The sequence below is a fragment of the Scyliorhinus canicula genome, chromosome 15, assembly GCF_902713615.1.
Source record: "Scyliorhinus canicula chromosome 15, sScyCan1.1, whole genome shotgun sequence".
In the NCBI taxonomy this organism is placed as follows: domain Eukaryota; kingdom Metazoa; phylum Chordata; class Chondrichthyes; order Carcharhiniformes; family Scyliorhinidae; genus Scyliorhinus; species Scyliorhinus canicula.
In genome coordinates this window covers 19491229-19503586 of record NC_052160.1, presented here as the reverse complement: position 1 = coordinate 19503586, position 12358 = coordinate 19491229, and the positions used below count along the sequence as shown (strand labels likewise).

At 45.1% G+C, this 12358-nt stretch overlaps 1 protein-coding gene across 12 annotated transcripts in view; it reads right to left on the bottom strand.

Annotated features, from left to right (window-relative positions):
* Positions 1-12358, bottom strand: part of caskin1 (CASK interacting protein 1) — a 684935-nt gene that overhangs the window by 99598 nt on the left and 572979 nt on the right. For 10 of the 12 annotated variants that reach the window (XM_038820500.1, XM_038820499.1, XM_038820503.1 and 7 more), the window contains one exon: positions 6307-6405. The exons of the other annotated variants lie outside the window; for them this stretch is intronic. In XM_038820500.1, the coding sequence (XP_038676428.1) occupies positions 6307-6405 (99 nt within the window). The remainder of the gene's footprint in view (positions 1-6306; positions 6406-12358) is intronic. 12 annotated transcript variants of the gene reach the window in all.

Below are 12358 nucleotides of genomic sequence, written 5' to 3'. Positions count from 1 at the left end.
GTGGTTTATTGTGGTTGTTGAGGCCACACTCATTATAGCCAAGTTCCGCACACATGAGTGCGGCCTCAACCGGGACCTGGGATTCATGTTGTATTATATTCACCCCCCACCATCTGGCCTGGGCTTGCGAAATCCTACCAACTGTCCTGGCTTGAGACAATTCACACCTCTGTAACCTGGGGTTACCCCTATCTCTGGATCTGTAAAGACTTAATTACCTGCAAATGCTCGCATTCTAAGCATTGTCTGGCATCTTTGAATTTGTCTATATATATGTTTCTGGAACCTACCTCTTCATTCACCTGAGGAAGGAGCAGTGCTCCGAAAGCTAGTGTTTGAAACAAACCTGGTGAACTTTAACCTGGTCCTACAATTTATATCATCGCTCATTGTCCTTCTTACCGAAATGCATCCCCTCACAGCATTAACTTTCATCTGCCGCATTGCCACCCATCCTGATACTGGCTTTTTAATCCCAGATTTTATTTAATTAACTGAATTAAAATTCCCAAGCTGCCATGGAGGTGTTGAATGGATGTCAGTGGATCACTAGTCCAGGTCTGTGGATTACTGGTCCAGTAACATAAACACTGTGCTGCCCTAAACCTATAACTGTTCAGTTTCCCACCTAAGAGCAAATACTTGCTGAACAACTCATTGTGACATAGGAGAGTAAACAGACTGATGAATTTGGAAGATAATCTTGAAGGGGCGGCATAGTAGCCCAGTGGTTAGCACTGCTGCCTCACAGCTCCAGGGACCCAAGTTCAATTCCGACCTCGGGTGACTGTCTGTGTGGAGTTTGCACTTTCTCCCCGTGTCTGCGTGGGTTTCCTGTGCAGGTTGGGTGGATTGGCCATGCTAAATTGCCCTTAGTGTCCAATAAAGGTTCGGTGCGGTTACTGGGTTATGCGGGTAGGGTGGAGGCGTGGACTTAAGTAGGGTGCTCTTTCACGACGCCAAGGCCCCAGGTTCGATCCCGGCTCTGGGTCACTGTCCGTGTGGAGTTTGCACATTCTCCCCGTGTTTGCGTGGGTTTCGCCTCCACAACTCAAAGATGTGCAGGCTAGGTGGATTGACCACTCTAAATTGCCCCTTAATTGGAAAAAAAAATAATTGGGTACACTAAATTTATTTTAAAAAAGTAGGATGCTCTTTCTCAGGGCCGGTGCAGACTCGATGGGCCGAATGGCCTCCTTCTGTACTGTCAATTCTATGATACTATAATGCGATGCAATGGCCATGTTGTTGGCCAGGTAATCCAGAGGACAGGAGTTCAAATCCCACCCTGACACACTGAGATATTCAAATTCAGTTTCTAAAGGGATAAGCTGATACCAGCGAGAGTAACCTTGACTCTGTTGGATGATTGCCAAAATGAAACCCAACTGGTTGACCAATGTGCTTTGATGGAAAGAAGTTTGCTGTCCTTACACATTATGGTCTGGAGCGTAACGCTTGTTTGGAGAGCTGGTGCAGATATGATGGGCCAAATGGTCTCCTTCTGTGCCATCGTGATTCTCAGATGACTTGAATCCTGGCATTTCTTTTATTTTTTTTTGGGGGGGGGGGAAGTGGGTATCGTTGGCAAGGTCAGTATTTGCTGACCATCCCTAATTGCCCTTGAACTGAGTTTCTTGCTCAGCCATTTCAGAGTTAACCACATTGCTGTGCGTCTGGAGTTACACGTAGGCCAGACCAGGTAAAGACTGCAGATTTCCTTCCTCAAAGGACATTAGTGGGCGGGATGATTTTGTTTTGTTAAAGCTTCATTGCTGAAACTAACTTTCAATTCCAATTTCTTTCAAACTATTAATTGATTTAAAACTATTAACGCCGTCAGCTGCCAGGTGGGATTTGAACCAATGCTCCCAAAGCATCTGGAATGCCAGTTCGGCGACATTACCACTACAGCACCATCTCCCCTAATAACCTTCCGAAGTGCTGGTGCAGTTTAAGGCAACTAAGGATAGGCAGTACAAGTCGGCCTTCTTAGCAATGCCCACGAGCTGTGTGTTTGGCACTGAATCTTGTTCTGAGGAAGATGTCAGCACAAGACCTGTAGATTCTGGCTGGAGAGCGAACCAGCCAGCCCTCTGTAGGGGTTCTCAGCTCTGCTTTCATAGGGGGACTAGAGTTGCCTACAGCCCTGGAGTCTCCCAGAATTAATCTCCAGCACACTGCAGTGAGCAGCCCAGGAGAAAAATAACAAGAGCATTGCAAAAGAATGCTCTTCTTCACCTTTTTACATTTATATGACTGTTTATTAGTCGGGTGAATGCTAACAAGACAAATGGAAAAGATTCTTGTCTGACAAGAATCATTCACTTGGGTAGCGGAGAGTCCAATCATGTTCCAATTGGTGCAGGAAGGAGGTGTGAGACACAGGCATACGTGCCAGGTGGCCAATGGTTGGAGGGTGGGGTCAGGATCCTTAGAGGCGAGATCACCTTGTGGTGAGATCCCTCCAGAATGCAGCCAACCAGAGTTGGCAACCATTTGAAATGAAATGAAAATCGCTTATTGTCACAAGTAGGCTTCAAATGAAGTTACTGCGAAAAGCCCCTAGTCGCCACATTCCGGCGCCTGTTCGGGGAGGCTGTTACGGGAATTGAACCGTGCTGCTGGCCTGCCTTGGTCTGCTTTCAAAGCCAGCTATTTAGTCCTGTGCTAAACCAGCCCCTCAGTACAGAAAGCAAAGAACCAGCTCTCTATCTTGTCGTGGAGACACAATGGTGGGCCTGCAGTGTCCCCCAGGGCCTGTGTGTGTTGTTAGGTGCTGGATCCTGACTGCCTCATCTGCTACTGCATGAAATTGCTTCCAAATACCCTCCCGTAGAATGAAACCAAAAATGATCAACTTGCCAGACATTGCCTCAGTAATTAAAACGGGGCGGCTTTCTGTGAAGAATTAATAAGGAGCGAAAAAGCGTGCAGACTGGAGTTGTTACATTCACACCTTGTCAGGACAATTCAAACACTGAGCCAAAGATCTTTCACACATATATCCCCTTTCATGGGATGGTTTCGATGGGTATTTTGTGTGTAAGTAATAGGATCAGGTCACAAAGCCTCTAAGTGCTCGTGTGTGCAAAAAGTAAAGTCTACTCAGTACATTTTCTGTGTTGTGTTTAGCAGCTCGTCTCAAAATGAATTGAATTAACCACTTTACACGTCTGTATGTTTGAACGGAACAGATTTTTTCCCCCCAAAAAACTGTGGAATATTTGAACAATTAATAAAACTGCAGGGGCCCAGTCCTGGTTTTAACCTCCCTTAAATTCATTCAAAACTCTGCTATTCATTCCCCAATCGCCCCTCTCCGTTTGCTGATCGACGTTGACTCCTGGTTAACCAATGCTTCCATTTAAAATTTCTCACCCTTGTTTTCAAATCGCTCAGTGGTTTCACCTCTCCCCGACTCCATAATCTCCTCCAGTCTCATAAATCGCCAAAATGTCTGTGCTCCTCCAATCCTGCCCCCCTGAACAGCCGTGGATTGGACTCCTTCACCATCAGTGGCCTTGCCTTTAGCCGCCAAGATCCTATGCTCTGGAATTCCTTCCCTAAACCTCGCCACCTTCTCCATCTCCCTCACCTCCTCTAAGACACTCTTTAAAGGCTTTCGCTCACCAGCATTTGATCACCTGCTCTAATATTCCCTTATGTGGCTCACTGTCAGATATTTCTGTATAACGCTCCCGCCAATTCCTCAGGGCATTTTATTATATTAAAAGTGCTATGTAGATGCAAGTTGTTGTTGTTGATTCTAATAAATTGTACAGCTGTGAGTAAATCAGGAGCAATTATTGAATTAACAGTCCAGTGTATTTTTTATTTTCTATATTAAATTCCAACCAAATAAATCTCTAACATGGATATTACCCTCTGTGCATTAGATTTGAATTCAGGCATGCATTACTGAGGAATATAAACAGATTTTCCAAAAAGATTCATGCGCAAGAGGACAATATTGAATAATGGGCCTGTGCAGTACATTTGTAAGTGTTTTTATTTCTTTCACACCCCCAGAGCTTGAAGCACGGGCTAATTTATGGGCCGTTGGTAAGATCCATCCCCTCGGAGCTGCATAGACTGTGCTTAGTTTGAAATCACAGTGAACGGAGATTGCAAAAGAATCTGGGTACTATCAATAATCAGATGGCAGAGAGAGCTCATGTCGATCTGAAAAATACATCCTGACTAAAATGACATGGTTTAGATTCAGCGCCGGTGCCTGTTGCTGATGAGCACAGTTCTCAATTCACAACCTAAGCATTTTCAGGACAGGCTTAGGTCGGATGGAAAAATTGTTCAATTGTTCCTTCCCTCCTCTGGGGTCGGGGGGTCCCATTACCATTCTGTCAGCGAGATGCTCACTGATCGGGGGAGGGGGGGGGGGGCAGAAAATCTGGTTGTATCATCATGGGGGGGGGGGGAGTGTCCATGGAGGGTCACGCAGTAGCTGGTTGACTTTTGTTTAACGGTGCCATTTTCTTTAGAAGTGTCTGGTGGGTCCCATTAACTGGGCACCAGTCAGGCTGCTCAGTGTTTCCAGAGGTCTCTGGACTGCCTGTATCAAAGCACCCACCAAGAAGGAGGGGGACCCAGACACTGATGAAAGGGTTGCCTGTCAGCGTCATAACGACATCCCAGCACGCTGTTTCACCATGGGTCAATGAGTGACACTACACGCTATTCAATGGCTCCCATCAAGACACCCATAAAAATGGCAGCAGCAAGGTTCTGTAAAAATGGGCGGTAAAATGCTGAGCCACTATCAGCGTGACGCTTCCATACACAGCGAGGCTAAGAAAACTGGCCCTCTCATTTTGAACTGATTTTTGTCTTAATCCTGTTACATGTAGATGATCTGGGAAATGAATTGCTCGTTTGCCGAAAGAGAGGTCACGTGACTCCATTAACCTATCATTCAACTTTGAACTTAGAAGACGCAGAATTTTCTGGCCCTTAGGTAGGTGACAAGAGGACACAAGACAAAGAACAGAAACATTTGACACTGCTGTGCAAAAGTCTTGACGCCTCAAGGGATGGGAGGACATTTTATTGCTTGTGCTGTTTTTCTACAATTACGGTACTTAACCGTGATTTTTCCCTCTGGTAATTTCTCTCTGGAGCTTCATGTGAAACTGCTGTTTTAAATAAAATCATACAGCTTACAAGCGTCTGGCTCCATGTCTTAATTAAATTCAATTTTTGTGGAAAATATTTCTGTTTTCACACCCATACCTGCAAGCAACCTGACTTGGCAACAGTTTTGTGAAAACGTGACAATCGCTTGGCCAAATATTTCAAACTAAAATCCAATTCCGTAGAATGATACAGCACAGGAGGAGGCCATTTGGCCCAGTTTTTTCTGTCCTGACTCTGAAAGAGCTATCCAATTAGTTCCACTCCCCCAGGTGGAATCCAACTCCAGCGGGGCTTTTGCTATGAGTCTTAAAACACTGATTCAACAACAGCAAGTTACATTACATTTGACACCACGATGCATGCAAGGTTTAACGCTGACATCAACATAATGAGGCAAACTGGAGCAGGCTGATTTTGGTTCCGAGACACATCTACCAGAGAACACAATGAGCGTCAAACTTTTTGGTTCAACAGCATACTCATGTACGGCCTAGCTAAATTGGGTTGATTTGGCAGATGAGCGAGCCACGTGCTGACTAGATACGGGACCAAATTGAATTGAACCAGTTCCTGCTGGCTCCGGGTTTCCCATTGCAGATTCCAGGCCAGGATGTGGACTTCACCTGATCCTTTTAGGGCAGTGTGGTATGGGTGTGAGCTTTCTGCTCACAGGCTAGAATGTTCCAGGACGTAACAGGGCAATAATGTAACCTGCATTATTTGCTGAGGAGAATTTGGCAAACTGGATGCTGGAATTGAACAGACAAGGCGAGATATGTTTGGTGACCAGAAAATTAGGTGACTACAACTGCCAAACCAATAAAAGGAAAGACTTGCATTTATTTAGCGCCTGTCACAATCTCAAGATGTTCCAAATGGCTTTGCAACCACAATGAATTTCCTGTTTTGTAAGAGGAAACGCGGCAGCCAATTTGTGCACAGCAAGCTCCCATAAACAGCAATGTGACAATGGCCAGATAATCTGTTCTTTCAGGTGTTGGGTGAGGCATGAGTACCGACCAAGGCATCGTGAAGACTTTGTGGGGCCAACAGTGCTGTGCCTTGGGTGCAATAGGGGTTATATCGAGTCGATCAGAATTCATTGTTGAAGCTGAAATGAAATGTGGTTGGAGACATTTTCACGGAATCTACCTGCAAATGGTTTCCGTAGCACCCAGATCTCCTCAGGCGTGGTCGTGATTGGTTGCACTGGAGACAGATGGGAAGGACTTGATTCAGAACCTCGAGAACCTGCGGGAATGTCAGTCACATTTTGAATGTGCTTTTATTTTCCTCTTTTCCCCCGCACCATCCCTTTTCACATTCCAGATCAAATGGTGATATTTTAACAGCAATAAAGCTCTCGCATTTTCCTTCTAAATCTCGGTCATGGCAGAGAGTGGAAAGGGATTGATTTGACTTGAAACCCAGCAGCCCCACCGCATGTCTAACTTTATGTTGTAGAATTTAGCAAAAAGGAGCAAAGAGAACTAATGCAGCAGATTAAAATTCCCAATAATCTTGATCATTCATGATCAATGCCATTTCCCCACAGTATTATAGTTAAGCCTAGTGAATGATTATTCCCACCGCTTTATTTCTATCCTGTTTTTATGCTCGTCAAGTCCTGTTTTTTTATGGGCCTTTTGGCTTGAAGATCTACTCTGTTTTGTTGATGGTGGGCCTTGTCTTTCCTCAGCCCTCCATTTCACTGCTCCCGGTGAATACACATCCTGCCACAGTGAGCTATGTGCACCTGTGGCCTAGTCCACAAATGGGCCATTTGTCCTCTCACGCTCTCCAGTGAAGGTACATTGTTCTCATAAGCAGGTCTGGCACTGTAACCTATGTGACTGAATTGGAACAGGGCTGAGCTCAGTGTTGGGAGGTTATCAGGCTCCTAGAAAAGAGACGGCACGTGTGCTCCAAGCTAGAAAAGCAGAAACATCCTTCAAAACACACAGAGACACAGAGAGCAGACAGATTACAGATGAGGAGGAGGAATACTTGACACAGGAATACAAGCAGCCTTGAAGGTTAGTCAGTTACTGTGCACAATATTTGACACAACCAAGCCCCTCTTCACCTTCATTCTTGTATTACTTCTATGTCATCAAACGATTGCCTGGTCAATGGGCACATTGCATTAGATTGCTAGGAAAAGTCAGAAAGAACCATTGGATCAAGATCTTGGGGAAAATGGGCAGACAACTACTCGATCATCAGGGGGAATGAGCACAAGGGTAGGTCATCCAGGAAATGGGGTCAAAGCCAACAGGACATAAAGATCAGCTGGAGAATTGGCTACTAGGTCATCAGATCACTTGGGGGATTGGAATAAAAGTTGCTCACTCAGCTGGGAAAATGGGCACACAGTAGTCTGTTTAAGCACTGTGATGTTCCTTTACAGCGCAGCATAACAATAAGGACCAATAGAACATTTATAGTTTTTTCCCTGCTTTAGAAAATAAATGCAGTTCTGCTTCATTTTACTTCATTGCAATGATGTTACCGTACAATTCAGTGGGTTCATATATGAGGCCTCGCAAGTAGGTCAGGAATGTGTGATTGTTTAGCAACTCTAGTTTCACAGCACTTGGAATTCAATGACTTGTTCCAACTGTGTCTGTACTGTATTAATCCATCCATCTCCACCTACACTAATATCAGTCAGAGGTGGACAGTTACTACTGTACCATACAAACTATTGTGCCTTTTAAAACCCCTCCTGAGTGTAGGCCTGGGAGCACTGCACAGCTGTTATGGTACCATCAAAATCACTGTCCTAATACACCAGAAAGAAGCTACATTTGATATGCCCATATGACATTAACTATTTAATAAATAAAAGTAAATAAAGACTTGCATTCATATAGCTCCTTTCATGAACTCAGGACTTCGCAAAGTCCTCTGCAGCCAATGAAGTATATTTTTGAAGTGTATTCAGCGCAGTGACCACTGGCACCGGAGCATCAGCCTACATTTTGCGCTCAAACCCCGGGAGTGGGACTGGGAACGCTGAAGGCTGCAATATAGATGCAAGAGTGCCATCCACTGAGCGACAGCTGACATTGTGGCATTTGAATTTTGAACTTTAGGGGTCGTCGAATGCAACTTGGAAAACAAAACAAAATCTACCGAGGGATAAGGTTAAAAACCCTGAAGATCAAAAACAGATCAGAGGAACTTCAAATAAAGACAGAAACGGCTGGGAAAGCTCAGCCGGCCTAGCAGCATTGGTGGAGGGTGCAACCGGGTTAATGTTTTGAGTCAATATGGCAAACGGTTAACTCTGTCTCTCTCCGCCAGACCTGCTGAGTTTATCCAACATTTTCGGTTTTAATTTCAGATTGACAGGAGTCCGCAGAATTTTCATTTCCGAGGAGCTTGGCTTTCCACTGGTCCCTTTATCTCTTCCCTCGGCAGAGAGACAGCAATCTTGCACTGTACATGCGTAAACTGTAGCACCGTGTTCCAGCTTGCAACAGCAATTCTGTCGAACACACGCTGACTTGGAAGTGAATGAAATGAAAATCGCTTATTGTCATGAGCAGGCTTCAATGAAGTTACTGTGTAAAGCTCCTAGTCGCCACATTCTGGCACCTGTTCGGGGAGGCTGGTACGGGAATTGAACCGTGCTGCTGGCCTGCCTTGGTCTGCTTTAAAGCCAGCGATTTAGCCCAGTGTGCTAAACCAGCCCCTGCTGGTTCTTTTACCAGAAAGCACAGAGTGTTTGCTACCTCTAAATTGGGCCCTGTCTGACTCTATTCCTGAGGTGATTTAACAATGTTTTCAGAGGGAAGAAACCATATCACTCATACTGCTGTGGAAACTAAACTTCAGCTGACCATTGCCGCCTATCCTGACCCTCTTATACCACCGGACAAAAAGGAAGGTACCAACTGAGCCCCCCCACCCCACCCAAGGGCACCCGAGAGCCAACATTAAACCGAAGCGGGATCCAAACAAGTCAACAGAAGCAGTTCAGCCAAAGAGAAAGCGGCCTTCGTTGTGAACGTGACAATCTGTATTCCAGCACAGGGGGAGCCCCAAGATTTAAAAAAAAGCGCGCTCATCCTAGTTTCAGTATTTACAGCTGCAGCTTTGGAAAGCATGTTCAAAAATTAAAAAAAGGTGTTCAGAGATTTAACGAGCTACCTTCCAACAAAAGCAACCCCAAATTCACAGGGTATGGCCCCCTTCAAGTGAGCCTGCGCATCTGGACAGCGAGATTATCATTTAACATCTGTTGAGGAAAACCAGTTATATCGAGGATCATTAGAACATAGATTATTCATTTCAAATTCACGCATTAGGGGAGGTTTTTTTTAAACATCTAATTGAAATGCAGTATGTGCTGCTTTCTGCTGTAGGTCAGCTCCTGGAAGACTGGGGGAGGGGCTCCATGCCTTGTATTTCGGAGCTTTGTCGATTGTTAATTACAACGTGCAATATTTGCCAAGGCGTGATGAAGCTAATAATCGCATTTGACGGTTTCAATGAACAAAAAAAACTGTCTCCCCCCCCCCCCCCGCTGCTACCTATTGCCACGTCAAACTATGGAAAGTGCTTTTTATTGGATTAATGAAGCAGAGAGGCTGCAGATGCAGGGATTGTGCTCCTCCGAGCACAGAGGGCTAAGAAGCAGTTTAACGGAGGTGTTCAAACCTATGAAGATTTTTCATAGAATCCCTGCAGTGCAGGAGGCCGTTCAGCCAATCAAGTCTGCACCGGCCCTTGGAAAGAGCACCCTACTTAAGCCCACACCTCCACCCTAACCCAGTAACCCCACCTAACCTAACATGGACTCTTAGGGGCAATTTAGCATGGCCAATCCACCTAACCTGCATGTCTTTGGACTGTGGGAGGAAACCGGGGCACCCGGAGGAAACCCACGCGGGCACGGGGAGAACGTGCAGTCTCCGCACAGACTGTGACCCAGCCGGGAATCGAATCTGGGATCTTGGTGCTGTGAAGCCATATTGCTAACCACTGTACTACCGTGCCGCCCAAATGTTAGTTATGATAGTTAATCAATGTGCAGTAAAAAATACACTACCCACTGGGATAAAAGTGCCAATATAATGACAGTCTTCAATTACCCACCTCTTCCCCATTCTTCTCCTTCTGTGTTCAGCAACAGGTTTCTATGCTCCGGAAATATTGATTTAAGTCAGTTTTGTCTGACTCACACTAAATTACCATCTGCCTCATACTTCAACACATCTCTCCATAGTGACATTCTATTGCTGCAAATGAGATTTCATTACAGAAGGATTGCATAGAACTATTGATTTCAGCGGCAGAAATTGCGAGTCCCGGCCACTTTAATCATCCTTTATTTGGAGGTGATGATTGACTGGTTTCGAAAGATCTTCAAGATGGGCACTGCCAGTAACTTCGGGGAAATGCATAGTCCTGTTCAACCATATCATGGCTGATCTGTCTCTCAACTACATCTACTTATCTGTCCTCTATATCCCTTGACTAACAAAAATCTATCGATCTTAATTGTGAAAATTTTGATGGAACCCCATCATCGACAGCCTTTTCGAGAGGAGGGAGTTACTGATATCCACTCGTCTTTTGTGTGAAAATGTGCTTTCACTTCGAAAGGGCCTACCTCTCAACTAAGCCAGGAAAATCTCAAGCAACAGACTCAACTATTCCAATCTTGCTGTTAGTTGGCTTTGCATAGCAGCTTAAAAATATATCTATGAAATATGCAGCAGATCTCTAAAGATACTTTCTACAGTGGTGAAATATACTCTATAAATGAGTAAAGTAAGGTCAATTTATACGTACCTTTCCTTTTAAGCATTACATTTTGCTTCATCTTCCTCCCAATCTTTCTTCCCTCCACCTCTCATGAAGATGTTGACTCTTGCTGCATTAGTTCCCTTTGGTTGCCTTCTACTACCGTGCTTAAATGACCACTATCTATATACACGCCCCGACATTAAGCTGTATTGAAGAGCTGATGGGCAGCGCATAAGAAATCTGTTTCTGCCACCTTCTGGGTTCCATATTCTAGCAGGGATCATTGAACAGCCGTCAACAGCAAGAAGCTTGGCTGATTTCCCTTCCCTTTTCAAATGGCATTGAGGAATGTGGCATCCTCAGGAACATCGCCATCTCCAGGTTCCTCTCCAAGTCACACTCCATTATGACATGGAAGTAGGTCACTGTTCCTTCATCGTCGTTTGGTCAAAATGGTGGAATTCCCTCCCTAACGGCACTGTGATTGTGTCTACACCAAACGGACTGCAGTAGTTCAAGAAGGCAGCAATTAGGGATGGGCAATAAATGCTGGCCCTGCCAGCGATGCTCAAGTTCCATGAATAAATAAACAAAAAGAAACTCAGCCACTTACTGAAACATCAAAGGAAATTCTACTCAATGTATTTCATATCATTATGGCGGCACGGTAGCACAGTGGTTAGCACTGTTGCTTCATGGCGCCAGGGTCCCAGGTTCGATTCCCGGCTTGGGTCACTGTCTGTGCAGAGTCTGCACATTCTCCCCATGTCTGCGTGGGTTTCCTCCGGGTGCTCCGGTTTCCTCCCACAAGTCCAGAAAGACGTGCCGTTAGGTGAATTGGACATTTTGAATTCTCCCGCCGTGTCCCCGAACAGGCGCCAGAACGTGGCGACTGGGGGATTTTCACAGTAACTTGGGATTTGGATTTGTTTATTGTCACGTGTACCGAGGTACAGTGAAAAGTATTTTTCTGAGAGCAGCTCAGCAGATCATTGACATGAAAACAAAAGGAAATAAAAGAAAATACATAATAGGGTAACACAAGGTACACAATGGAACTACATAAACACCGGCATCGGGTGAAGCATACAGGGGTGTCGTGTTGATGAGGTCAGTCCATAAGAGGGTCGTATAGGAGTCTGGTAACAGTGGGGAAGAAGCTGCTTTTGAGTCTGTTTGTGTGTGTTCTCAGACTTTTGTATCTAATGTAAGCCTACTTGTGACAGTAAAGATTATTATTACTTGTCCACAACTGGGTTTCTTACATGTTGTGGCGCTAACAATTTGCACACAAAGACTCGAGACATGTACAATCGAGGCTTTATTACAGTGTGATGCTATTCCTCCGGCGGCAGCTGTAGAATAGGATCTCAGTGACTCACACGCATATTTATACACAAGCTCCCTGTGGGCGGAGCTAGCCAGTAGGGGCTTACCGGAGGAA